This window comes from Oryzias latipes, chromosome 9, assembly GCF_053564925.1.
Source record: "Oryzias latipes strain Hd-rR chromosome 9, Olatipes_Hd-rR_3.1".
In the NCBI taxonomy this organism is placed as follows: Eukaryota; Metazoa; Chordata; class Actinopteri; order Beloniformes; family Adrianichthyidae; genus Oryzias; species Oryzias latipes.
The window spans coordinates 2,028,297-2,055,679 of record NC_136245.1 but is presented as its reverse complement, the minus strand read 5'-3'; the positions used below and the strand labels follow the sequence as shown (position 1 = coordinate 2,055,679).

General features: G+C 47.9%; 1 protein-coding gene across 3 annotated transcripts; it reads right to left on the bottom strand.

Annotated features, from left to right (window-relative positions):
* Window positions 1–950: 950 nt before the first annotated feature.
* Window positions 951–27,346, bottom strand: rgs3b (regulator of G protein signaling 3b). Of its 3 annotated transcripts, none has more exons than XM_011479727.4 (26): window positions 27,234–27,346; window positions 25,522–25,701; window positions 25,202–25,448; window positions 24,937–25,135; window positions 24,799–24,849; window positions 24,493–24,646; window positions 24,255–24,320; window positions 23,971–24,031; window positions 22,478–22,592; window positions 19,971–20,182; window positions 15,859–15,940; window positions 13,877–13,982; window positions 13,593–13,689; window positions 13,144–13,395; window positions 12,986–13,025; window positions 12,651–12,907; window positions 10,766–10,849; window positions 8,180–8,291; window positions 5,429–5,598; window positions 3,909–4,413; window positions 2,729–2,952; window positions 2,546–2,595; window positions 2,379–2,477; window positions 2,191–2,252; window positions 1,914–2,080; window positions 951–1,847 (listed from the first exon to the last, which is right to left on the bottom strand). In XM_011479727.4, the coding sequence occupies exons 1-26, from the start codon at window positions 27,251–27,253 to the stop codon at window positions 1,626–1,628; spliced, it is 3,834 nt and encodes a 1,277-aa protein (XP_011478029.1). In that variant the 5' UTR covers window positions 27,254–27,346; the 3' UTR covers window positions 951–1,625. The 3 variants fall into 3 exon arrangements, with proteins under 3 accessions (XP_011478029.1, XP_020561993.1, XP_078808533.1); XM_020706334.3 differs by having other exon boundaries at window positions 13,877–13,979; XM_078952407.1 differs by having other exon boundaries at window positions 24,937–25,090.
* Between the last annotated feature and the right edge of the window lie 37 nt (window positions 27,347–27,383).

Below are 27,383 nucleotides of genomic sequence, written 5' to 3'. Positions count from 1 at the left end.
AATACTCTCTGAAATTATTATTTACAGAAGCTCTGTTGTTATTAACTCATAAAACCAGTTCTGACACCAGTTCATCTCAGAGTTCAACCGATTATCAGCCAGGCCCATATTTGTTATTTTGACGAGAATCGGCATCTGTCTTTGTTTAATCCAACGTGATTTTATGTTTATAGAAAATGTTTCTGATCTTTTAGTTCATCTCACAGAGTATGGGTGAGGGTGGGGGGTATTCACGCAGAGGGGGCAATTATGCAACCCCTTCGGGTGCTGATTGGTCTTTACAGTGCAGAGACCCCAGATTAATGTGTGTGTGTGTGTGTGTGGGGGGGGGGGGTTGCTCTTCCTCCAAAGACTGCAGCTGCTGAGACCTTTGCAGGCTTCATGTCGTCCTGAAAACCCACCTTACTCACTGGCTTTAATACGTTTCAGTTTAAGATTTATTCAACTCCTTCATATATTATTTATTTCCTTTTATGTGTTTTTGTGCGGCAGTTTTGCAGCTTTTTGCTGTTTGTGCAGCACTTTGGGTTCCATTCAACTTGTAAACGTACCATACAGATAAAATGACTAGTAGTTAGTATGACTTGACTTGGGACGTTTGCTTTTCTCAAACGATGACTTGACTCACTTGGTTTGCCCCCACTGACTATAAAGGAGAACTGGACTGAGCGAGTGTGACGTCAGCCATAGAAAATACCTTCCTTCCAACCAACCAGTCGCCATTTTTTACGGGCGCCGCCATGTTGGACCCATATGACGTCAGTAAGCAGTGATTGGTCTGAATTGACATTTCAATGCCTACCGGTCTCACCAATCAGGAGTGAGCTTGTTGAAAGTCCACACCCCCTACCACTTGAAAGCAGGCTACACGGAATCTGTCAAACATTTTTAACAATGAGCATGAGATCACATGCTTTTATAGAGCCATCTGAAAGTCTTGTGAGCCGTTCCACCACAGACGAGATTTCCTTTTATTTTGAAACCATCTCACCTGCAGGTGAGAGAGGGAGGTACAGGTGATCAAAGCTTCTTCTGTTACGCTAACATCCATAAACACAGTCTAGCATGACGACGTTAGCTTCAGTTAAACTGTTAGCAAAAATATCCAAAGTGGTTTTGACGTCTCATTTTCCGGTCTGCTCATGATTCCTGATGGATTCCAGCGATAGAGCCTCATGCTCGTTCACTGCATTCAGCGAACCGTGCCGTCCCAATGGTCCGTGCAGCCGAGCATGATGGGAAACCTGTGTGATGAACTCACTTACAACACATGTCCACAATCTGTGAGTGGACGTCCAACAGATTTACTAACAGCAACCAGAGACGGCTTCATCAGATCCATAACATGTTGAAGAGACCAGAACCTGAACCTTTACCAGATTAAATGTCACCAAATCAGACACACTTGAAAAGAAAACAGCTCAAATACACATTAAACACTTGAATTAGTGCCTGGAATTTAGTTAATTATTCAAAGGGAACTAATGTAGTGTGTAACACATGAGTAAAAATGTTAGAAAGACATGGAGGATCTGAGCAAAAACCTCTGTTTTTGGGCTAAAAACTGGACCCATGGTGTTAGTGGTCTTAGGAGACACCTAATCATCTGATCGGTCAGACTCTGATCACGCCTGGCTGACAGATCTGCTATGACTCTCCGGCTTTGCAGCCATCTTTGTGTTGTGATCGGCCAGCTGGGCGTAGAGCCGGGACTTGAGGAAGCGCGGGTAGCTGTCCGTCTCCATCAGACTAAAGATCTGGTCCTGGGCCAACTGGAAGGAGGTGGGGGTGACACCCAGTCGCAGGCTCTGGTTGGTCATTTCCCGGACGGACGCGTCCACATTGACCTGTTCGCAGAGCGCACTTGTGTCACATGAGCAGGCGTGAACCAGTCGTGCTGACAGACAGCTTACCTGTCGCGCCGCATTCGCAGAAATAAACTCCTCCTGGATTTTTACAGCCCTGGCAGCCATTTTACTGAAGGGGCGTGTATTCTTGAATCTCTCTACGGCCAGCCAGAAGTCCAAGTTCTCCTCGCTGAACTCTGACCTCAGGAAGTGACGAAATACCGCCAGGCCATCTGACCAATAGGGAAACAACAGAGCAAAAGGTGAAGGGAGTGGACGGACTTTCCCAGGCTCCTCCCCTTCCTGATTGTTCACTTTGCACTAAAGAAGGGGTGTTCCTTACACTGATTGGTCAGCAGAGCCTCCAGGCTCTCCGCCCACCTCCTCACCTCCGCTGAAGATGGTCTGTAAAACAGAAGAGAGTCTGCTGCAGGCACCCACCACCACCACCGTCAGAAGAGGTTCGGGCCTTCGCCACGCTTTCGTTTCAGGATCAAAACTTGGTAAGACTCAAATCCTGTTGTTTCTGACCTGTTGTTTCTTAAAGCCTTCTCCAAGCTGTTTCCATGGATACCTGTACCGTTCTTCCATCTCCGCAGAAAAGCAAAGCGGCTCAGGACGTCGGCAGCCCTGCGGAGTCATGAGGGGACCATGAATGATGGAACGTGGAAAACATCGGTGTTTATTTGGTTACATACAAACTCTTAGTCCTGTTCCTCCTCAGCTGACCAGCTCCAGACGCTTCGCCCTGAACGAACAAAACCACAACTTAGACTCCACTGGTGAGTGAAGAAGATTCTCCTCAATCCTGAAGAACTTTGCTCGAGAAGCCTCAACTGGTCTCCAACATGCAGCTGCTGCACGGTGGCCATGCCCTTTACCTTCAGGCCATCGAGCAAGGCCAGGATGTGAATCAGAGACGACTCCTCGCTGGTCAGATGCTTCCTCAGGGTTTCTGGAGAGGGGAGGCGTGGCGAAAAGCCTGAAGGGGCGTTAGCTTCAAAGGGCGCTGGGCGGGTGAGGCGGTGGATGGTGCTGTCAGACAGGAAGCGGGGCGATCGAGGTTCCTGCAGCAGGGACCCTTCAGAGAGTGAGCGGCGGAGAACTGAAACACACAGCAAACGCAACAGGTGGGCTACCTCATCTCAGTCTGAGAGACACAACTCAGCTGCTTTCAGCTCCAACTATGCGGGCATCACGCCTTCAACCGGCTGCACCGTCACCCCAAGTCCAGAGGTTCTCCTGGAGTCACCTGTGCTGGGGATCAGGTCAAGCATCCACCTGGCCTGTTGGGTTCAGAGCCGACGACCTGATGGAACTCAGGTCAGACCTTTTTATTGGTTTTCATCCTAAATGTGTAAATGTGACGACAATGATTTAAGAAGAGAAAAACTGTTCATAGAAAGACGGTTTTCATCCATTATCTCCCGCTAGCTTACAGCCCCTCACACCCCCAACCTGACATTAGCGGAGCAACAAAACTGGGGATAAATATCGTAGCTATCCATCCGTCCAGTTCTGATCCAGATTCCAGCTCCGACCAGGAAAACAGACGTTCATGGATCCGTTTGTCTGCAGGAGGATGATCTGAAAGGGGCGGAGCAGGAAGCTTGAGGCCCCGCCCACCTTATTTTCTACAACGATTTGAATAAGATAATCCTCAGAAAAGCAATTTTCAGTTGAATTTTCTTTAAAAATTTGTTCTCCATCGTGAGGAAAATGCCACCTGAACACGTTAAAAACAGAATCTTTATTGACATGTGTCTATAAGTGACTTTTAGCAGAAATCTGCTGCTGCTGCAGGAAACCTGAAGGAGCCAGACTGCAGACTTCTGAGCTGTCATGACTCCAGTTTCTCCTCAGAGGACTCGGTCTCCTCCAGAGGAGAGCAGACAGTTTTCTCTGAACTCCTACATAGAGCAGGAGGACAAACAGCTGTCAGTACTGAGCTGGGTCAGTTCTGACCCACTGAACAGGCCGGACCATGCAGGCGGCCCTCCCCTCACCCGCTGCTCCTGTCAGAGCGGCAGGAGGTCACGCTCTCCCTGTCGTTTCACTGACCTTCTGGTCTACAGGTGAAGGCCAACTCCCCGGCGCCTCCTCTGTCCTCCTCCTCACTGTCCTCGCTCTCCTCATCGTGGTGTTTCATGTCAAGGTGGAGGGGGCTGAGCAGGAGGCCCCCCACGCTCTCAGAGGTTTCCGAGGCACTCTCTCCTTCGCCCTGCTGCCGCTCCTCCAGCCTCCTCCTCCGCCTCTCATCGTCTTCACTTCTCTCCTTCCACACGGGACTCCTCAGAGTGGAGGAGCAAGAGGGAGGTGGGGAGCATAAACGGGGTGGGGAGGTGACACCTCTGTAGGGAGGTGAGGAGGAGGAGATGTACGCTGACACAGAGCAGAAATTAGGAGGTGGAGGTGTAGAGGAGGTGAGGCTAGACATAGGGGGGAAAAGGCATGGGGAGGGAGGTCTCAGGGGGTCACAGAGAGAGGAGTAAGGAGAAGAGGGCCGGTAGAGGAGGTCAGAGGGACCAAGAGGAAGGACGCCGAAGTCTGTGGGCCGGTCCGAGAGCTGGAGACAGCAAAAGGGGAGGAGCACAGGTTAACCTTTCCCCACATCTCCATGCCCCGCCCACTGCTGGACAGCCTACAGCCTGTGGCTCCTAAGCAGGAGCTTCAGGCCGTGTAAAGTAGCCATTATGTACATCTGTGCATTTTCCACATATGACATGTCGGTGTTTTATGATCCATGTGTGATCCACGTCATTCATGAGTGTTTCTTGCGTTCGTCGATGTGTTCAGATGTCCGTTGAGGGTTTCAGTCGACGGGTCTTTACGTGACTTCTGTTTTGAGACTGTTCAAAATTTCTGGTCGATTGAGAATTACTCAGTTAATGTGTTTTTTAAGTAGTTTACACGCAGTTATTATGTAAATCTTATACAATTGTGTGTGATTTTTGTGAGATGCAAACACTAATGTGTGTCTTTCCACGGTCGTTCCACGTTTGTCTAACAGACTTTTCATGCATGAACCACTGCCGTATAACTTTTATATCACGTATACGGTGCACAGATCATGTTACAATTATATAATTGATCCACGAATCACTAATGAACTGAAGATAAACATCACAATAATCACACGGCTCATGTTCTATGTTGGTTTACGTGTTCTTTGCGTGGTTTATTCTTACTTCTTTGGTTTTAACGTGGTTCATTCATCTGTGAAAATTTCACATAAAGATTTTTCATCTGTGCAATATGCATAAAATGTACATAATGGCTGTGGGACACAGCCTTTACATCTTAGTTTTAGCTCAGGATGGACGGACATTTTCCTGATTGAGTATAAAAATTGTAGAAGGGATCAACCCCAAAACATTCACAAAGAACTGTGCAGAGTCAACTTCCACTGACAACGGGACAGAAATGTTTGCAGATGGCTCTTCTCACATCCCCCCTATCCCTCTGTCTGTGCCTGCTGTCCACACGCATCAGCATCACCACAACGCAGAAAACCCGGAGATCTGCTACTCAAGAGAGAAGATCTGCTGTCAGACAGTCACAGACGGGGAACGGCGCAGTACCTGGTGACTGTGACCGGTCTCCGTGTTGACCAGCTGGAGCTGGATGTTGTCATGGAGACAAAGCCGGACTCGAACTTTCTGTTCCATGCTGAACGCCTCCAAACTGAACAGACAGCGCCAGCAGCTCTGCGAGTTCTGCAGGAAGTAGATGTGGAGCGGTTCTGATGACACTGCAGGGAGACACAAGCAAAGGCAAAATCCTGACAGCTGCTGATGGTGGCTCTGGGATTCATCCACATGGAACATTCAGTCTTTCAGGTCAGGGGAAATGAGGACTTCTCTGGGGGGGGGGCTTCAGGTTTGTATCCTGATCTCCAGGAGGACCACCAGCCTTTTAAATGTTTGTCTCTTTCTCCTTTTTTGGAACAAGTCTGGCAGAAATTGTACAAATAGATAAAACTGTTTTTTTTGCTCCATTTCTATCAGTTCAAAACAGAGTCACACGTACATTTGCATGAAAAAATAAAAAGCCTTTCTCACTTTTCAGCTCTGGGACTTGTTTTTCTTTTTAGGATACAGGATACTTTCAGGATACTATAAACTGACCAGTCAGATGCCTCGGTAAAAAGGATGTGGTCTCACCTCCAATGCTATAAAAATTTGATGAATTTTGTGGAAGGGGTCTGGACATCCAACTAGCTCATTTCTAATTGGCGAGAGCGGTTTCCATAGAAACTCAGACTGACTCGGACCAGTTACTGCTAACTGACGTGGTCTGGTTTCAACATCCGGGTCGCCAAAAAAATGGCGAGTGAACGAACTTTATATGGTTGGAGCCAGACGTGAGTCATTTTCCATGGGTGAGGTCCCACCAACTCACTCCCGTTCTTGGACAGTCCTGTTTTTTTCCAATGTTGTTCAGATGTTTGTCTGTCTTCTCTGAGTCCTCAGGAATCTGGCTCTGCAGCAGCTTTCAGAGTCATTTCAGCCTTTCACCGAAAACTCTGGATCACATGTGGCGCATCTGTCACTCCGTGAAACACACAGTCGTGTTGCAGTAAACTAAAAAGTGAAAAAGCATAAAAGAATTCTAACAAAATTTCCCCTAAGATTCTTGGTCAAACTTGTTTTGATGAACCCAAACAGATTTGAACCACTTGGGTTCAAATCAAGAGAATGAACTGGTTTGATCTGACGGATTCTGACCACTAAGGTCGAGTTATTTCTACAATGTTTGATATAAAAGTCCTCATTTTTAACAAAAACATTCTTTTCTAACCTAGACAAACTGATTTCATCATTTACATGGAATGGAAAGACTGCCCGCATTCGCAAAAATATTTTACAATACCACAAAGATTATGGGGGGGGGAATGTCACTTCCCAATTTCCAATACTAATACTGGGCTGCAAATATCCGTACATTGCTTCATTGGCTAGAGACATCAAGTTCTAGGGAACCTAAATGGTTATATCTTGAATGAATGTCATGTCAATCTGCCTCTGCCACTCTCTGCTTTGTTCAACAATACCACTGTCGCAATCTCTCGACAAAATTTCACAGAACCCAATAGTTAAACATTCAATTAAGATCTGGGCACAATTTAGGAGAAGCCTGGGCCTTAAAAATATGTAGATATATGCCCCAGTTGTGAAAAATATTCTGTTTATCCCTGCTATAACTGATAAGTCTTTTACAAATTGGTCCGCAAATGGTCTGAGAACCCTGAAGAATCTGTTCATCGAAGGTCAATTTGTTTCATTTCAGAGACTAAAAAGGGAATTTAGAATTCCCGATGTCCACTTCTTCAGAGACCTTCAGTTTAGAAGTTTTCTATCTACCACACTCACTTATTTCCACTCGCGACCACCAGCCTCACTTTTTGAAAACATCTTGACCTTTAATCCACAATCAAAAGGATTCATCGGAAAAATCTACACAGCAATCAGCTCATCCAACACAGATCCACTGACTCATAGCAAAATAAGGTGGGAAGAAGATTTGGCTACAGACCTATCAGAGGATGTATGGCAGACTGCTCTTCAGAATACCTATTCATCCTCAATATGCTTAAGACAAAGGGTTATACAATTCAATGTGGTTCCCAGACTGCACTGGTCCAAAGTAAAGCTAGCTAAAGTCAAACCAGACCGTAATGTTAATTGTGATCGATGTGAAACGGAACCAGGTACAAGGTCACATGTGTTTTGGTTTTGTCTGACACTGGGGGCCGTTTTCTGGCACAACTTCTTTCTGATGCATTGGGGACACACGTTGCTCCTGAGGCTTTAATTGCGATATTTGGTGTATCAGAGTTTTCTCTGCGGCTTCCTAATACATCCAAAAGTGTAATCGCCTTCACTACACTTCTGGCCAGAAGGCTCATCCTCCTACACTGGAAAAAGAACCAACTGCCTACTTTTAGGACATATCTTGTTGATCTAATGTGCCATCTTACCTTTGAAAAAGTCAGATTTTCAATGAAGGGATGTACTGCAGGGTTTTTTAATGTGTGGCAGCCACTTCTGAGCAAGATCAAAGATTTTGATCCATCGCTTCTTTCTGAGGGGTAACAGTGTTACTCCAATTGGAAAAATTTGCGTTTATTGTATTGAACTATTTTTCTTTTATGGTGCAACAGGCTGGGTTTGCTTGTTTGTTTGGGGTATAAAAAAAGACAAAAGTTTGAATGTCTTTTACACTGCATATGTTGCTGAATACTCAAATAAAATGAAACTTAAGTTAAAAAAAAAGATATCAAAGTCACACACACATGCACAGGCATGCAGTCAGAACAAGAGGGGGGGTACCTTCTCTGAGCTTCACCGTGTTCAGGTACAGGGGACTCTGGAGGACATTACAGCGTCCAGCTTCATCTTCTCTGGTCAACAGCAGCAGGTCACTGTAGATCAGCACTGTCACCTGAAACACACACGGTAAATGGGAATCAGCGTATACTTTTAAAGGGCTTTACTACCTTCTTCAAGGGCCCAAAGTGCTTTACAGTCATAGACCCATGCACACACGTGCACACACGTGCACGCCTTCATTGGCTATGATTTTCAGTCAGTTTTTATTATTATGCTTAAAGAAGGTTAAGCAACTGGGTTAAGGCCGTGTCTCACATCCACTGGTCATACGTGAATATCCGTGGAAAAAGGGAGAAAAGTTGTTGTCTTTACGAAAGACTTTCACAGATGACGAACGCAGGAAACACTCATGGATTACATGCATGGAATCAGGAAAGACCGACATTTCATACGTGGAAAATGCGCAAAAGTGTACATAGTGGCTGTGGAATGTGGTCTTTTAGTGTACTGGCACGTGGGAAATCAGGATTTGATTCCCAGGGGGCGCGATGAGGGTTCTTGGGTTAGACCCGTCACGCTGCTGCCTAACTATGTAGGTACAAGGGAACCCGGGTCCCCCTGTGCCGGTCCCTAGCCCGGATAAAAATACAGGGTTGTGTCAGGAAGGGGGTCGGGCGTAAAAACTGCTGCCAAACCACCTGTATAACCCCTGAAAAAAGGTGGAAGAAAGTTCATTCAGATTCGTTGACTGTGTTTCATTGACAGAGGGGAACCCGGTGTTCATCCATGAACATGCTGTCACGTATGGGGACTTCCATGTGTTGGGGAGGACCACAAGCGGTGGCGTTTTACCACATATGCAGCAGTTTTGTTTTTTAGTCCCTCCCCTTTCCAGGTGATCAGCATTATCTGTCTCACCTGTGCTCTGCTCCATCTGCAGCTTTGGACCCAACAACCGTCTGAGTCTGACGGCCTGATGAATCCTGCTGTCAGCTCTTCCAGGACCCCCCCTGTGGGAATCTGCCCGTATCTGCCTCCCTTCTGGGTTTGGGGCTCTTTAGGATAGATGTTCACAATTTGACCTTTTGCATACCGGGGATTATTGTCTAGATATTTCTATTCTTTAAATGAGGAGCAGTCCTTCTGAGCCTCCTACTCTTTAGAATCTCTTTTTTTGTTTTGTTGCAGTTGTTTTCACTTCTGTTTCAACTTATTTTCATGCGTTCACAGGCGGAGAAGCCAACGGTTCTTCCGTCTCCCTCAGTCCTCGTTGTGCTGTGCTTCTCATCGACGTAAACCTCTTCAAGTCCCAACATCATATTTATCAGGTCTTCTTGCTCTATGGGGGTGACTTGGTGGCTCCGGTCAGGGGTAAAGTCAGGCTCACTGAAGGTCACATGACCCCAAGATCAGAGAAATCAAAGCATCTCCGATTCTGAGCCAGCATCTCCCTTTCCCTTCCTGAAACCAAACTGCAGTGAATTCCCAGAAATGGCTGCATGTGTGTTTTTCAGAATCCATTTAGTGTAAGACTGATCCTGGATCAGATGTCTGCTCTTCACCATAAGATATTGGTTTTTATCTTCTGAACGAACAGATTCTCGGACAGTTCATCAATACTCAGCAGACAGAAGTCTGCCTGCCTCACAGAGGAGGACTCTGTTTTCACTCTGCACAGCTTAAAGGTGGGGATCTTCACTTTGGAGGATTTAGAGCTGGGGGAGCAGCACTATGTTAGCATGTCTGACTTTGATATTCTATGTTTGTGAGTTCCTGGAGCTGACAGTAGCTGCGTTTCCATTCACTGTAAAATTGTGCAAATTGGATTTGCGACAATAAATCCGCCCAATGAAAAAACACGCCGTTGTGTCCTATGGTAGATAATGATGAGCGCTAGCGCCGTGGCAGAAATTTGAATGGATCTGCTGTCAAAGAATGGTTCACATTCATCACCATGTTTCTGAATGACTGCTCACGTCAGCTGGTTTGTGTTTATTTGCATAATTAGGATTGAATTCAAAAACTGCAATTGTGACGTTCTACACACACATGTCATGGAAACACAGCTCACAGCTATAGTGAAGATTTTGATGTGTAGGGGAACTCACCACTGACTGTACATGAGAACTGGACTAAACAGGAAGTACCTGCTGGTTCCAGGAAGCCAACATCCCATAGACTTCAATAGAGAGATAAACAGCTGTTATTCTGTCATTCTGTTGGTCAGAACAACCAGTCTGGATCTGACACATTTTTTTTTTAACATCTTCTTGATGATCCTAATTTTTTTGGGATATTTTTTTTCTGCAGTCCCAAGTTGTTCAAGTTATAAACGGGCCAATCAGATGTCTCGTTGAAAGACTGTGGTGCCCACTGTCCTCCATTTACAACGTTTGAAACAGCCGAGTGCTACTGAGGACGTCTGATTCCAACGTGGCGGCGTCCATATCGCGAACAGAATGACGGTTGAATGGACTTTCTTTGGTTGAAGCCGGAAGTAAGTCATTTTCTATGCGGGACGTGGTCCTCACTCACTCTGGTTCTCTTAAACGGTCAGTGGGAGGAGTCAGAACAGGTCCCCGTTACCTTAGCAGGAAGTGCGTTGGCTTGATGTAAAACCATTTCCTCTGACATGAGCAAAGTCCGGTCCGGGCTGCACAGGTCCAGAGGCTGAAGAAACACAAACATGTCAGGCGGGTGTGTCAGCGTCAAAACACCCACACAGAAAATTCTTCTTTAGGCTGCGTGAACTTTGGGAATGAGGGAAGAGATTTCCATGCTGGACAGAAATGTAGAACAATAATCTGATTTTCTAAAATCAAACGTTGCTTCTACAAGACTGATTGTTAGCTTGTAGATTTTGTTTGCTCCTTTTTACCCCCAAATATGAGAGTCCCATAGAAGTTGGTATCTCCACTCAATGATGAGTAAAACACAGATGACCACCTCTGTTTGCTCTTCTCACATTGACTCTGTGGCCTGAATGACCTCAAGTTGCATTTCTGAATTTGTTCTCAAATTCAGTGACTGCCACTGTGTTTGTTGTTTTCAAACTTTGCACAAAAATCTACTTTAGCCATAAACGCATCTGTTTTTTTTCTTTTGATGCATCAAAAACAAGCAGGAAAACTTTCAATGTTGACATAAAAAGAAGGCTTCAATAAAAGCTCCTGTGGTTTCATCTGTGATTTGCTCAGAAAGGTTCAAAACCAAAGTGCCCAAGGTGCTGTGCTGCAGCGTCCCAGCTGGCATGAGCTGAATCAATGTGTTTAAACTCTGACACTAAACTCTCAGCTTTGCTGAAAAAGGACACCAAGAAATGCTCCGACAGGCTACATGCCTGCTAGAGCCTCTGTGTGCGTGCACGTACATGCACGCTCCTGCGTGCCCCTCCCCACTTTAACAACGAGCCCACCACCCCCGGTGGTCTGCTAACAAATGGTTGGTTTTATGGCAAACAGGATAATGGAGGCACAGAGAGGCAGCGTGAAAGGGACCCGTCTTTCTCTCTCATACATGTTTGGCGCCGGTTCTGAATGCTCCAGATGACCATAAGTCACCATCAGGGCTTGGTCCTGTTCCAGCAAAACAAAAGTTTTCAGAATTAAAACCACTGATTGAATATAGGTACTGGACTGAGTGGCACCCCACTGGTGTTCAAAACAGGAAGTGGTTCCAAGAAGTTCCATAGACGTCTATAGAGAAATGAACAGCTGTTACTCAGTCATTCTATTGGTTGGAAGAACCGTTCTGGATCTGAAACCTTTTTGAACATTTTATTTTGAGTTAATGTCAAAATATGTCTAAAACATATTCGACCAGCTGTTTGTGAGTTAAATCATATTTTAGACATGTGTTTTAGTATTTCTTTGCATTATAGTTGGTGAAATGCCATAAAAGTGTTTCCTAAACAAAAGTCAAAATAAAACATTGGGGGGGTGAGAAAAGGGGTCATAGTTGTTCGTAGTATTGTTCTGATTTTGGTGATTTTATTGATGTATACCGTGGGGAACTATGTATTTTAAACCTTTTTAAAAGTAATCTATGTTATGTTAATTTTATGTCATTTTATTTCATGCAATTTCATGTTAATAATGTTCTTTTTAATTTTATTTGATTTATTTAGTTTTATCTGCAGTCTCTTGGTGGCTGGCCATAGTCAGCTCAGGACGGAGGATGAAAATGAGCTAAGGCGTCTGTACAGTGTTTCTCTATTTTAGAGCACTCCACACTGTTTTTTGTGAGCATTGTACCTTTAAGAAATAAATATAAATACAAAGGCAGAGTTGTTAAGGAGAAAGAGATTTGAATGAGCTATTCGTGTCATAAACGACCCCTTGTCTAGACCAAATTGAGGGTTCCATTCCAGCTGGACTGGGCTCCAATGAGCTTAAACTAAGTAGTTTGATGAATCTTTGGGTTTGAGCGCAGCAGAGAAACACAACTTTAGGAGTTTGGGGGGGGTTCTGACCTGGACAAAGACTGGGAAGATGAGAGTTTTTGGTGCCAGACTGACGTAGGTTCCGTATCCAGAGTGGGGCAGATGAGACTGGACGATGGTACAGTTCTGGTAGTTGCCACAGTTACCAGGTGAGGTAGATGATGAGGTTTTGGCAGGTGGGGGTGGCAGAGTGGCGGGATGACTGGAAAACGATGGCACAGAGGACTTGCTCCGAGAATTGTGAAGGAGGTTCTGACCTCTGCTCGGGTGCGTCTGGTACAGACGACCTGCGGACCGGAGGCGTTTGTGTGAACTCATATTTGTCAAAACTCAGTATAGGTGACCAACATCCAGATCAGACGTACCAATGGTCCCGTTCCTGTCCTGGTAAACAGGCTGCAGGAGCTGAGACAGAACCAGACAAACAGGTTAAGTGAAAGCTGTGGTTCAAGTAAAAGATTCTGGAGCAAAAATAAGGAAAGCCCTAAATCTGGCCAAAGTATTCTGAACACGCCGGACTCACCTGGGCTCCTGCATTCACAGGGGACAGAATGATGTAGTTGTCTCCATTTGATGATGTCACACGGGTGCCTTTCAGCGTGGCAGTGGGGGGTGAGTACACCTCCTGGTCTTCATCTCGCTCCTTCTGCTCCTCTACCTTGTCCCGCCACAGGGAGCCCAGAGCCCCCAAGCTGGAGCGGACCCCCAGTCCCTGGCCCCACCTGCGTCCGTGTTTGCTGTGGGACGGGTGCGACAGCAGCTTGCTGCCTGTCATCTGCAGGAGCCACAGAGACTGGACACAATCAAGTCTGTTCAGGAAAGTCCATCAGAAATTTAGAGGAGTCTGGGAGCGGACCAAGAAAAAAACAACAAGCTCCAGACTCCACAAGAGAAGAAGCAACCTTTAGGGAAACAGAAACCAGACACATGACAGCCGGTATCCGGCCAGGGGGGCTGTTCTGACAGACTCACCGTACTGTGGGGTTGTGAGCGCAGCAGAGCATCACATCCTGACCCAGCCTCAGGTAAGCCTCTCCACACCACCAACGTGATCTGTGAAGGACAGCTCCTGAGGAAAAGAGTTTCAGACCAAACATCACGAGGTCAATGAGATTCTGCTCTAAAACGGATGCCTGCCTCAGGACCATCCCGTCCGGAACACACGGTAATGACCAAAGGTAGACGGTGGCTACCAACCGGACGGAAACAAAGATAAAAGACCACCAAGTGAGGTGAGGGAGCAAAGCCTGAGGTACCTGATGGCATGAGCAAGGTCCACGCATTTCCAGGTTTCTACAGGAAGTCCATTGAGCTGCATGACAGAGTCTCCCTGACGGAGTCCGGACAGATGAGCCGGGCCTCCTAAAGACAAGAGACACTCACTGAGGTCAGGCTGGAGGCTTTCATGGAGGTCAAACAGGGAGAGGAAAAGTTCACCTCCTGTCTTTACAAAAGGAAGTTGAAAGTTGTGCCTTCCCAGGTTCATAGCTGGGTTTTTACCCATTTTACCCTCTTTCACTAAGTTTTATTACTTACCTTCATTCTGACTATGCATTGACCACCAGATCACAGCTTGGTGACACTTCCTGCAATAATGGATCTGTAGTGTTGGTTTTCCAGTACTGAGCTGCAGGAACCTTCAACCACCCTTTGGACTCTTCAGAAGTACGCGTCCCACTGTTACCCTTGAACACAGCAGCTAACAAGGGCACCGACCCCATTCATTATCCTTTCACATTGATGGCGCCCACAGTGTTGGATGATCTGCTGAGTCACTCTTTCCCTCCGGACTCGTCACTGTGTTTAAATCTCACAGTTTGATGCTCAGCAGACGAAACATCACCAACGAGGGTTTTCTCACCAAGTGTGAGCCCCCGTGCTGCAGACCACCTGAGCAGACACACAGTCCTGGAGCCTCACATACTGTGGTCTGTTGGTGAGGTAATCAATAATCCATGCGGTCAGCTGGTTGTCAACCCCAGCTCCTTCCAGCTTTCCCCTGAGCAGTGATGGTTGGATGGTGTTGAAAGCGCTGGAGAAGTCGAAAAACGTGACTCTCACAGTACCTCCAGGTTCCTCCAGCTGTAACAGAGTTCTGTGCATCAAGTAGATGACCGCGTCATCCGCTCCAATGCCCGGTTGATACACAAACTGCAGAGGGTTAAGCACTGGGCTCACTAGGGGCTGGAGGTGATTCAGGATCAGCCCCTCTAGGGCCTCCATTGGGTTAGACGTTAAAGCCACAGGTCTGAAGTTGTTGGGCTCCACCTGTCCATCCATCCACCCACCCACCCACCCACCCACCCATCCATCCATCCATCCATCCATCCATCCATCCATCCATCAGTCCATCCATCCATCCATCTGCTGAATCTAGGGATGGGTACCGAGCCCCGGTATTGAACGAGCCCCGGGGCAACATTCTTCAAGACCGCAGTATTGTTAAGATCTGACCTGAACAGTTCTGCTGTAGGTACGGGAGAAGTCGCTTTTTTTGTGTCCCACAAGATATAAAGGTTATCTGCCATTGCAACTGTCAGATGGAGTTTTAGACGCAGCTTTTAATGCGGGAGTTGAAGCAGAGATTCTCTCTGGGATGATTTTATGAACTCAAACATTTATTTAGTTTGTTTTGTATTTACGTCATGACAGCAATATGTCAAAACGTTGCTGTTTATTTTTCTTTAAATAACTTCTTTCTTCGTGTATTTTACTATTCAAGTTGGAAAAATGTATAAAGTAAAATGTTTTGTTAAAAAACAAAGTTGTTGCATAATGAGGAAATAAAACACTTTATGTTCTTAATTTGTTATTTATTTATTTTTCGTATGGATAAGAGTATCGATAAAATACAGGATGGATAAGCAGTATCAATAAGAGTAGTAGTACCGTTAAAACCTTAATGATACCCATCCCTAGCTGAATCCCTTTTGGGGTCACAGGGTTACTGGAGCCGACCCGGCTACTGTTGGGCAACTACTTTTTCAGAGTTTTAGATTGATTTGAACACTTCGCACCTACTTCAAAGTATTCTATGGATTGAACTTGGTTGGAATAGTTTTCCACTGGTTTCAAGCTTGGTTCCAAATTCTATGCTGATCCTCCACCCAACAGGCTCCGCCTTCCAGACAGGTAAACTGTCCTCGTGTTTTTGTCAGAATGGCCTCCATCTGAGCAAACGCTCACATGTTGAGTTCTGCACATGCAGTCAGGATGTGTGACGATGGAAGAGCCTCACCAGGGTCCACAGCCTGAACTTTGACCGGGGAATCCGAGCAGATGGTGAATCCAAAACCATCTTCTCCACGGAGGATGCTGACCTGCAGAAAAGGATTGGCAGTCAGTTGAAGACCAGCAGAAGCTGAACATCAGAGCAGACCAAGAGCCACCTGGAGGACGGGATCTGGTTCTGTTCACGCCTGTTTCTGGGTTTATTTTCACGGTAATATTTATCAGATCCAGTAGAAGTAGAAGTTTTGCCTGAAACCTGCTGCTGGTTGTTTGTCAGCTGGATTTCTTCTCTCATTTTGAACAGCTGATCTTCTGCGATGCTGTGTGGGTTATACGTATACAACGGTTCTGCTGATTTCCTTCAGAACCAGCCGGACACACAGCAGCTAAACTGTCACCACTTCTGTTTCATGTGTCTGGAAAAGTTTATTTTAATGCAAACGTCTTGTTTTTTCAGAGCAGTGCTGGCTGCAAGCTGCAGGAGGTGCAGTCTTGAGTCGAGCTGAACGGTCAAGTTCGGGTCTGTGTGCGGTTTCCATGACTTTAAAAAAAACAGAGAAAAAGGTCGACGCGTCCTGAGACTTTTCTCTAACAAAGGAAGTTTAATGTCCTGGAGTCCAGACTGACAGGCTGATATTAAAACTGCTGCAGGGTTCCTGAGAGGCTCTGGACCCTGAGGAGCTGGACTCCAGGGTGAAGGTATTTGTGAAGGACAGTTTGTGTGTCTTCACAGGATCGGAGTGGCTCCTCTTTGCCAGTTCTGCCTGTTATTCTGCTCCAGTGAGTCGCCTGAGCAAACAGAACTGGTGTTGCAGATGAGATGTCCGCTTTAGACAAACATCTGTCAGCCTACAACAAGCTTCAACAGGAACCATCAGGACACGCAGAGACGAGAAGCCACCACATTCTCCTGTCTGCCACCAGAACCCTAAGGGGAAGAAGCCCAGAAGGACCGGTAGACGGGTTCTGCTCTGTGGTGCCTGAACAGCTCAAAGATGTTTGCACAGAAAAAACACACCCTGCAGGTTTTCCTGACATAGAAGTGTTTGTGTAGCTCTGGACGACATGTTCAAACACCTGCTCCTCCACAGACCCGGGTCAGGGGGTTTGCCTGCAGGTTCTGCCGCCTCATTCCCACTCTCGGGTCTTGACGCTCCTGCAAACGGCCTCCTGGAGGGCAAAGCCCCCCGAACAAAGGCTCAGCTTGGAGCGGCTCTGCAGGGACCATGTAATCGTGGATCAATGACAGCGATCAGGGCGATCAATGAGGACACAGCCGCCTCATCAACTCATAGATGTGCACCACAACACAGAGCAGAGCCGGCACATGAATGTGGGGCAAAGTGCCATCAACTGTCTGAGCACGCACACACACACGTAAACGCACACACACACGCACACCCACACCCACACACCCACACACACACACACACACACGCACACTCACACACACACACACACACACACACACACACACACACACAGGACAGAGTTTGTTTCTTTCTGCTTTTTCACTCCTTGCATTCTTCAAAATAACTCAAACGTCACAAAAGTTCCCTTCATCTCACTTCACTGAGGTTCTGCCAGACTGAGCGGATCCAAACTTTTAGCCCCCCCCCATCTGATCATTAAAGTGGAGGCTCAGACCTGTGGCAGGTTCTGTCCGATGCAGACGCGACACAGGCGGTGAATGGTATGCATGGTAGCAGAACAGAGGTTCTGAACGGGTCTTCTTCCAACTGGATCCAGAACCTGTGAGGCCCAAACAGGGGCTCAAATCACAGCAACAGTTCTGCCAGAGCTGGCTCTGGATGTAGAGCAGACTTCAGCAGAATAGTCCAGTCCTGATCCAGATCTGTCCGTACATGAACTCCACAATCCAGGACAGTGCAGACAAATGTCAAAAGTCCAGATATGGTTCAGTGCAGAAACCCAGTCCGGTCCGGGAGAACCAGAGTGAGCAGCCTGCTGCTGGGTCCACGTCAGACTGGATGTTTGTGGGAACCGGCGTGCAGAAGAATAGCAGGAAACGTGCACACACATTCCGGCCCACAACAGCACAGAATGTGTGGATGTGCCACAGCGATAAGACAGACACTTCCTGCACACACACACACACACACTCGCATCCCTCTCACCTTGTGAGGACTAATGACCATCATGGATGATCCCGGCGACCCCAACTTGAAGATTCTCACCTCTCACGCTTCCTCAGGTCGCCGCGGCGTTGTGCGCTGTGGGGTAGGCGTGGACTGATCCGAGCTGTGGACCGCTCACGCCGCCTTTGTGGGGGGGTGTTTGGATGTGTCGCAGTCGTACTGTCATATTGTGGTTGCATTTCCTCTCAGGGCCGCGGCAGCAGCTTCATTCTATAATTCATCATGTCTGAATGTTTGATGAGTGGGCACAGAAATGCTCCCTGCAACCTTTCCGCTGCTGCAGTCTGGTTTCTGCAGCCAGCATGGAGAGCAGAACCACTGACGACCGGACCAGGACGGTCCTGGTTCCGCTCACTCTGCCTCCTTTGACCCAGACTGCCACAAAACTGGAGCTGTGACCTCAAAGCCTAATGAAAAGATTGTTCTGCACAACCGCCTGAAACTGTTATTCCAAACAAGATTTCCCGTCAGATCTTGAGAGAGAAAACCTCCAGATCTCCACTACAGACGTCAGATTACTGATGAGCTTCTGTGGCTCCCGTCGCCGTCTGTCCCTTTTCAGCCGCAGTTGGCTTTACGAAACAAACAGGCAGTCCAGTACAATCCTATCAAACACGAAACGTTTCTTCAAAACGGTCATCCAGTCCCATCAGGCTGACAGAGGAGGGAAGCTGTGTCTGCTGTGACTGACAGCAGGACTTCTGGATCAGCGTCTGGTGGACAGATGAGACCAAAGCCAACGATTTTGGCCGTGCTGTCACCTGTTATATCAGCGCCTGCCAAACTGGCCCCCAGGCGGGTGAAGCACTGTTCTCTGTCCTGGGACGGGTGTGGACACTACACGCCAACAGGAAAGCATGGTGGTGGAAGGGTAGTGATTTGGTCTGATGAAGGCGACTAGTGATGGAAAAAGGTCTAAAAATGTCTCTGTTTGATGTTCCTGACAGATGTGAAGGCCGGGTCACACAGCCAGTACGGACATTTTGTGCATTTTCCACGCATGAAATATCGGTCTTTCGTGATACATGCGTGATATATGTTATCGACTTCCACCGATGTATAACTTTCAGATCACGTATACGGCGCACATATCATGTTAAAGTTATGTAATTGATCCACAAATCACTGATGAACTGGAGATAAACATCATAATAATCACACGGTTCATGTTCTATGTTGGTTTACGTGTTCTTTGCGTGGTTTATTTTTTTACTTCTTCTGTGTTTTTAATGTGGTTCATTCCTGATACATCTGAGAAAATTTCACATAAAGACCACAATTTTCTCACTTTTTCCACATGGATTCACCTATGACCAGTTTACATCCGTGTCATATGTGGAAAGTGTGCACGTGGCTATGTGACACGGCCTTTACGGAGAAAAATGTCTGCTTATGTCTAAATGTTTAAGTGAAACTGTGTTCAATCCTTTTTAAAATAACTCAAATGACTTTTGAAGAAGGTTCATTGTTGAGCTGCTCTTTAGCTTCTAAAGGCCGATCTGTCAGGCGAGTCCAGCTTTCCATGGAGGAATGATCAACAACCACTGGTTACTGCTGTCAGGGCTGGATCTGCAAACCTTTGTGTCATTAATCCCAAATTTTGAGACCCGCCATGGAAACAAACAAACAACACAAAAGCAAACATGAACTGATGCCTCAGATTGAGGGTTTCATCAGTCTGTAAATCGGCCGTCAGCCTCCTCCGCCAGCGACTGCATCTCCTCCATGCTTCACAGCTGTGACTCAAATGTTGCACACAGCCTGCAGCCCTGCTCTGTAGGTCAAGCACCTCCAATGTGAAGATGGCAGACGTGGACTAGAAAAACCCAGTTCTGAGGTTTGGCGACTCAAATGTGCTTTTGTTGAGGACGACAACGGCTGACAGAACAGTAGGAACCCCTGAGGGGTCTGGTCCCAAAATCAAAGGCGTCACAGATGGAGGTTTAGATGGACCACTCACCCGCAGGTGCTGAGAACCGTTGCTGGCAGACAGGGTGGTCTTGTAGTTGATGCAGTCGGCCTTGGCAGAGTCGAGGCCCAGGGGCCGACTGGAGGTCGCGACACCACGGCCGGGTTCTTTGGCTCCAGCTGAGGCGTTGGGGACGTTGGGGAAGTTGGAGACTTGGTTCTTGTCTGCCTCTGGAGCCGAGCCTGGAGTTCCACCGAGGTCCGCTGCAAGAAGAAAACCACCGTCGTCATCATCATCCGCGCCTGCAGTGTCGTCCCAGGACCAGGCTGTGCTCTTCCAGAACATCTTAGCTGTCCTCAGTCCAGAACCAGACAGAGCGAGACCAGATGTGGCGCCCCAACTTGAAAAGTCCTCTGCTTCAGGAAGATGTTGGTTTTTGTCTTTTGGGTCTGTCCACACATCATGAGTTTATGGTCCAGCTTGCAGAAACTCCAGAAGGAGCCCAGAACCAGAGACTTGGTTCCGTTTCAGCGTCCAGAACCTCTCCAGGGGTCCGAGGGTTCCAGTTCAGTGCTGCTGCTGACATGCGTCCAGCAGCCCGTCTGCTCTTCTTCTTCTTCTGTGGTCCTGCTCGCTCGCTCGCTCAGTGCCCCCCGCCCCCCCTGCCCCGGGCAAGCGAGTGTCAGATCTCAGCATGATGTCAGAGGGAGAGAGAGGCTGGTTGAGGGACATAGGCACAGAGGTATTGTTAGGGTCACATGGTTTTGGGACTACTTCTCATCGCCATGGCAACCGCGTGTAACCCCAGGGGGACAGTGAGCGAGCGGGACTCATGCTGTAGCTCACTCGACCCCCCTCCCACCCCTCTATAAATAGATGTATGGATCCTCCAATGAGACGAGCCCGTCTGTCAGACCGAGCCCATCTCCATCAGCCGCTCCCACACTGATGGAGATGTTCAGCTCCCTGTTGACACCCCCACCCAGGAGAGAAGCCTGACCCAGGGCACGTCCAACCGTCGGTGCTGGGATCCGCTGGGTTCCCAGGTGTTGGTTCCACCCAGGGCAGCCCCTGGGATCCGCTGGGTTCTGCTGCGGAACAGACCCTCAGTGTACCAGCCTACTCAGCCGGAATGGCAGCCATCATCTCTGACATACTTTTCTGCCTGGCTGCTCCGCTTGTTTCCAGAACGAGTTGGTGAGCTGCTGCCGCTGGGCCCCAGTGATCCTTCTGTCAGCAGCACAGTGAGCGGCACATGTGTGGACCCGGAGCCGTGCGGCTTCTGTTTGCATCTCGGTAGAACCCCATGGAAGCCGCCTGGGGTTCTGTTACCTCGAAAACGTCTGGTGGCATTTGAAGGTTTTGTTTTTTTATTCAGTCCTTCTGCTTGGACCTGGTGACGCAGACGTGAGGATGATCTCTTCCCTTCAGACCTGCTGCTGTTTGAGGACTGATGAAGATGAAGAACACTCATGTGATGTGCAGAGAGGATCAGCCAGCACCATTTCATTGTTCCTGTCATTCCACCGCAAACGTCTTCACTCACTCACTCATTCTGGGTCTGGTTTCACTTGGAAAACCTTGAATTACTCCCACTGCATCCATTTGAGCCTCTTTCAGCAGCTTATTATCGAGAGGCTTCAGAAACTGAAAGAGTGTAGAGATCTGCAGGCCGGCCCCTGATCTCCTGAGACGGGAACGCCGTCTGAGACGTTGACGTGGATGGACCACCTCTGTGTCTTTTCAAGATTTGATCAAAAACGTAGAATAAGTTTCCAAAGAAAACCATACGACCAGTTAGACACAAGCAAACTGTGAGGACGGATAGATGGAATCACACAATGAATGATTGTCTAAGTAGAGAAAAGTCTGGTTGTTTGTTGGTTTATTTGTTCATTTTTATGTTTTAAAAAGACGCCAGTTTGTCTTAGTTGTAAAGAAAACACACAAAAAAATGTTGCTTTTAGGTTAAAAAAAAGACTCTAAACATTCATCTGTGAGTCATTCAGAAAGTTTAGCTCTAAGTCTTTGAACAATAATAAGGATGTTGGATAAAACAACTGCCCTTTGACATTTTTGGGACCAAAAATCCCTTTAAAGCTGTTGCCTTAACGTACTTACTTACGTGTCACGTGCACACGTCACATGCATGCAGCGTTTGCACGCGCTCAGTAAAGAGTCACCTCACTAACAATGGGAGCGCAGCGTAAAGGACATCCGCTCTGTGTCGTCATGTAATTTACATTACCCGCACAAATACTTCAAGATACACCTGCCGGACGCACAGCAATGGTACGTTCCGTTTTCATGACGTCCCCCAAAGGGGCTGCATGTGCCTCAAGGGACCCTCAGTGCTCATCTAAAGATGCAGCCCCTCCTGTCTACGAGCCGGACCAAAACCCGCAGAACCCGTGTGGGTCAGCCCCTGAGCGGGGGCATCATGTGACATTTCCCCCTCCAGGTCTGAACTGCTGACTTTCACAATAGAAACAACCCGGAGATGCAGCTTCTGCTCAGCCATCCGTCACATCGCAGCAGATGCATCGGCGCCGACTCACCTCTCACTGCCGTCTCCCCGTTGAGGCTCATCGCTGGTCTGCGCCTCCATGACGTCACTCTGAGATGTTTGCTCCTCCCAAAGTCTTCATTCAGCAGGTAGAACCAGTCAGTGAGCTGCAGACGGCGGGAAGGAGTGAACCACGTTAAAACCACGGGAGAAGTACGGATAATCCACGCAAAGAACACGCAAACCAACGTAGAAGATGAACCGTGTGATTATTGATCTGTTTATCTGGAATTCATGAGTGATTCCTGCATCAATTACACCGTTTGAGAGTGACATGTGTGCCGTATACCTGAAATAAAAGGTTCATGTGTGAAAACGGTCGTGACACACATTTGTCTCACAAAAATCACACACAATTGCGTTTAGATTTATGTAATAATTGTGTATATGTAAAAAAACACATAAACTGCGTAATTCCAGACCGACCAGAAATGTTGAACAGGTCAAAACCAAATTTAGGTAAAGACCCGTCGGCCAAAACCCTCGACGGACATCTGAGCACAACGACGAACGCGCTTATGATGGATATCACACATGGATCCCGAAAGACCGACATGTATGTGGAAAACGCGCAAAATGTATGTAGTAGCTGTGTGTCACGGCCTGAAGGTCACGGCCTGAAGGTCACGGCCTGAAGGTCACGGCCTTAAGGTCACGGCCTTAAGGTCAGCATGGTCCTGCTACAGCAGTCACGAGGTCCGTCCATAGACCTGAGGGCATCATCCCTGTCAGGACTCTGACCGCTATCATTCAGGACTTCAAGTGGGAGCCGTCCTGATTGGCTGCAGCCTTCCATCTGTCCAGGACCTTTACGTCTCCAGAACCCGAGGACGTGCAGCTCGGATAGCTGCCGACCCGTCTCACCCTGGACATGGTCTACTTGAACCACTTCTTTCAGCAAGAGGTTACAGTCCATCCGGACCAGAACCTCACGACACAAGAACAGTCACTAATCAGTCACAACAGTCCAGTTTTCCACTTCCTGCACCGTTGCACTACTGTGTTTCTTTTTATTGTTGTGATCACTGTGTCTATTTTTTTTAGTTTCTTATTATTCTTAAGTGTTGTATGTGCCTCATTGGCACCGCAGCAAATTCCTAGTCTGTGACAATGGCAAAGAAAACCCCTCTGACCTCTGACCTGTGAGATGTTTCCTCTGACTCACATGGAGATGCCTTCAGATTCAGCTTCATTCGTGAAGCACTTTCCAGCCTGACAGAAAATTCACAAAGATGCATCTGGACCTGGACCAGCAAACCAGAACCCTCTCTGAGGTCCGTTACAGAGTTCTGGCTGTGGACCGGATCCCGGCCAGCAGATCCTTCAAACCGCCATCTCTCCAGGTTTAGGTGTGGAATGCAGAACTGGGTCAGCCATGACCTTTCCTTTGACCCACTCAGAGCCAAGTATTTACCAAAGTTCTGATGCGGCCCGTTTACGGCTTTACTGACAGAACCACTTTGTCCTCAGTGAGTCTGAACCCACCTGTGAGCGCGAGACGAGAGAACCGATGCTGAAGCTCATGCAGCCAATCAGCTGACTGCCCCTGCAAAGACACATGTGCACACACACACAGACACACACATGTGCACACACACACGTACACACACAGACACACACAGACACATGTACATACACACACACAGACACATGTGCACACACACACGTACACACACAGACACACACACATGCACACACGCACACACAGACACACATCAGCCTTCAGGCCTTCATGGATGAATAGTTTCAGTTTGTTTCCCGTCACTGACCTGCAGTCATGCAGCCGCCTGCACACAGACACCAACAACCTGCTCTGGAGTTTTCCCCTGACACACCTGAGAGGAACACCCACGCAGCCACCGGCATGCACGCGCACACACACACACACAGGTTAGCAGACAGAGCAGAAAAAGGGCGGCATGGCGCTGCTGCCCTCCTGTGGCAGAATGCTGTCACTGCATGTCACTGTTTCTCTGTGGTGCAGTTGTGACGTCAGCCAGAACTCACAGTGAGACGCTCTGGTCATATTTTGGGTTCTTTTCATTTGGCACCGTTCGAGTCTTCATCCAGACGCTGTTGTGACGGTCAGAGGTCACGCTGACCTTTACGTATGAGTCACATGACCTGTGGGACTTTTCCATCAGCCCTCTGGCTTCGTGGACTGCAGACATGAAGACATTCTACTTTAGGGCTTCTTTGAAGATCGTTTCTGTGCAGGTTCTGTTTGGTTTGACTCAGACGTTTGGAGCATGTTTGTAAAAACGGATCAGATTCAGATTGCTTTTCAAAAATCGAAGGTTCGGGCTGACGTACCGTGGATGGCGAGCTGTCCGGCCTCTGGAGTAACTGACAGCTTCAACTGACCTGTTGTCAGACAGACGGAAAAAGCGGCCAGTATCAGAAACTTGGCATCATGGGTAATCAATCAGAAGGCCGATGGTCGGACCCCACCTCTCCCTCTGAAGGCTGAAGGGTGGATCTTCCTCCTCCTCCTCTTGGTTTCCCTCTCGTCTCTCCCGCTCACACGGCGGATTCTCTGCTGGCCGTCTCGTCTTCTGTCGAGATCTAGGTCCGGCTCGATCCGGGTGGTTCTGGTCTGTGAAGACTGACCTGAGATTGGAACTGCAGGTCTCTGAAGACCCGACCCGTCCTAATGCAAACACAGAGAGATTTGCAATGCTGGATTCTGGTCGATGGCCACAACCCTGCAACTTACATCAGAGGTGTTTCGGGTTTGCTGGTTCTGGTCCAGATGTGTAAGTCCTTGGTCACTTTTGTGTTTAGGGATCAGGGCTGGATGTTTCTCAGAGCCTTGGACCTGCCTTGAGTGATGGGTCCTTGTCCTTCTGATCAGAGCCTCCCTCACCTCCGGTCTGCAGGTCTGAATCAGAATTCCAGGCCTGAGTCCAGTTTTAGCCTCAGACCCGATTGCACCTTCGGTCCTGGTTCTGGAGTTGAAAATCCTGTAGAGAGTCAGAGTGGCAGGGTTTGGAGCTGCAGTCATTAACCGCGGATCGGTGGGGGACGGGATCTCACCGTCCTGAGTCGGTGTTCTGCAGCCATGGGGTCCTCCTCAGGTGATCTGATGGGTCTTCATTCTCCTTCAGGCCTCCTCCCCTCCTCATCCTCCTCCTCCTCTCCTCCCGCTCCTCTCTGAACGTCCTCTTGCGGCCGGAGCGCCGCTGATACAGCTGGACAGCCGCTCCGCCACAGGGCCTGCAGGAGACACTTGTGATGTTGGCGCGGCATCACTTCCCAGCATGCATTTCATCAGATCCTGTTTGGATGTTGGCATTTCAAACATAAGGTTGCTCCTTCAGTGGGACTCCCGCAGGTTCGGAACTGACCCGCCTTCATTAGACACTGGACTGTGAGAGTTCTGATCCGTTTCATCTCAGGAGAATTTTAGAATAAAAAGCTGTGCGGTTTAATTTTGACGTTTGAAACACCTTTCAAAGTTTCTTTTCTATTTAGTCTTGATGTTCGTTTTTGCCCTTTTGGTTCCTTTGTTCATTCATTTAAATGAACTGTTGGGTATTTAATTAAATCACAGCTGTTTCTTTGGTTTAAATGTTGTTATTAAGGTTTTATCTTTTTGTTTGGTGTTTCATAAATGTCTCCCATTTTGTCTGCTGAGTTTTTCTTCAGTTTAAATCTTGTAAATGTAACCAACAGTGGTCCGTCCGGTGACGGGTTTGGACCTGCGGCTCTTCACTAACGCTCTGCGGGACGCTGAACCGGTCCGGGGGCCTCCTCCGAAGGGCCCGCAGCCCGCTGGGGGAGGGAGGTCGCCCGGGTTCAAACGTGAAGAAAGCGATGAATGGAGACAGCAGTGAAGCTCGTTACACTGATTAAGGCTAACGAGGAGGATTAACAGATTAGCACACAAACAGACACACGGGGACACGCTCCCGTTTGCCTCTCCTCCCCCAGGAGGAGGACGCTCACTCCTGAGCCCGACCTCCTCTCCACCCAACCTGGATTCAAGCCTCAAAGTTCAAGCCGGTGGTTCCGGGGAAGTCCTCCTCATCCATCAGTCAGTGAAGTGTTTGAAACTTTATTCAACGTCTGGGTCACACAGGACCCAGAACCAAGGACCTTTTTGATGGCTGAGTTGGGCCAAAACCTCCTTCAGAGAAAATTCTGCTCCCTTTTCTTCTGCAGGAGCTGGACCGACACCTCCTGACTGACACCTAAAGGGAAAAATGAATTCTTCCTTCTCAAAGAGCGAAGAGCCGTTTCTGTGCTCTCAGCCTATATTTGAAGTCTCTCCTCTTTTAACTCATTAAGACCAACTCCAGTAGAAATGCTGTGTTTCAACATGTGCTCAGCATTTTCTTATGATGGAGGACAAATGTATGCAAAGTTCAGCTTCAACGTTGCATTTCTGAGGATTTCTCCACTCAAACGGTTGTGAATCAGGAGGAGACGCGTTCGGGTCTCCAGAGGAAGGATCAGCTGATTCACAAGTGGAGGGGTTTGAATGACCCGCGCGCGTAAACTCATCGGTTTCCATAGTTACCAGTGTTTCGGTTCAGACTGTGGGGCTGAAGGACGTAGAGGGAAAGAAAAGAAACACTTTTCTGATTGCAGTTTTATCTCCACCTGAGTCAGACGTTGTCATTTTGAATCTACTTTAAAACTTTCTCTCGTTCGTTTTCCCTGTTTTTCCAGCCTTTTTCAACAGATGCTCTGCTTTCTGGATCAGCTCTCATCAGGTTTTGGCTGAAGCTCTGCGTTGGTCTTACCTTTCGTCTGCCGCCTCCATCCGTTCCGGGTTCCTCCGTGAAGAACTGCAGCCTTCCCTCTTCGTATTCTGTCTGTACAAAAAGAAAAAAAATTCAAACCAGATTCTTTTTTGGGGGGGGGGGGGGGGGGGGGGGGGGGCATTAAGTTCC

Excerpts from the sequence above, each read along its gene's own strand:
- rgs3b (XM_011479727.4), bottom strand. The coding sequence starts at position 27,253 with ATGGAGGCGGCAGACGAAAG. Across the intron at positions 20,183-22,477 it reads CGGGGAGACGGCAGTGAGAG|CGGACCTCGGTGGAACTCCA; the intron begins GTGAGTCGGCGC and ends TTCTTCTTGCAG. Across the intron at positions 1,848-1,913 it reads CTGCGAATGCGGCGCGACAG|GTCAATGTGGACGCGTCCGT; the intron begins GTAAGCTGTCTG and ends CTCTGCGAACAG.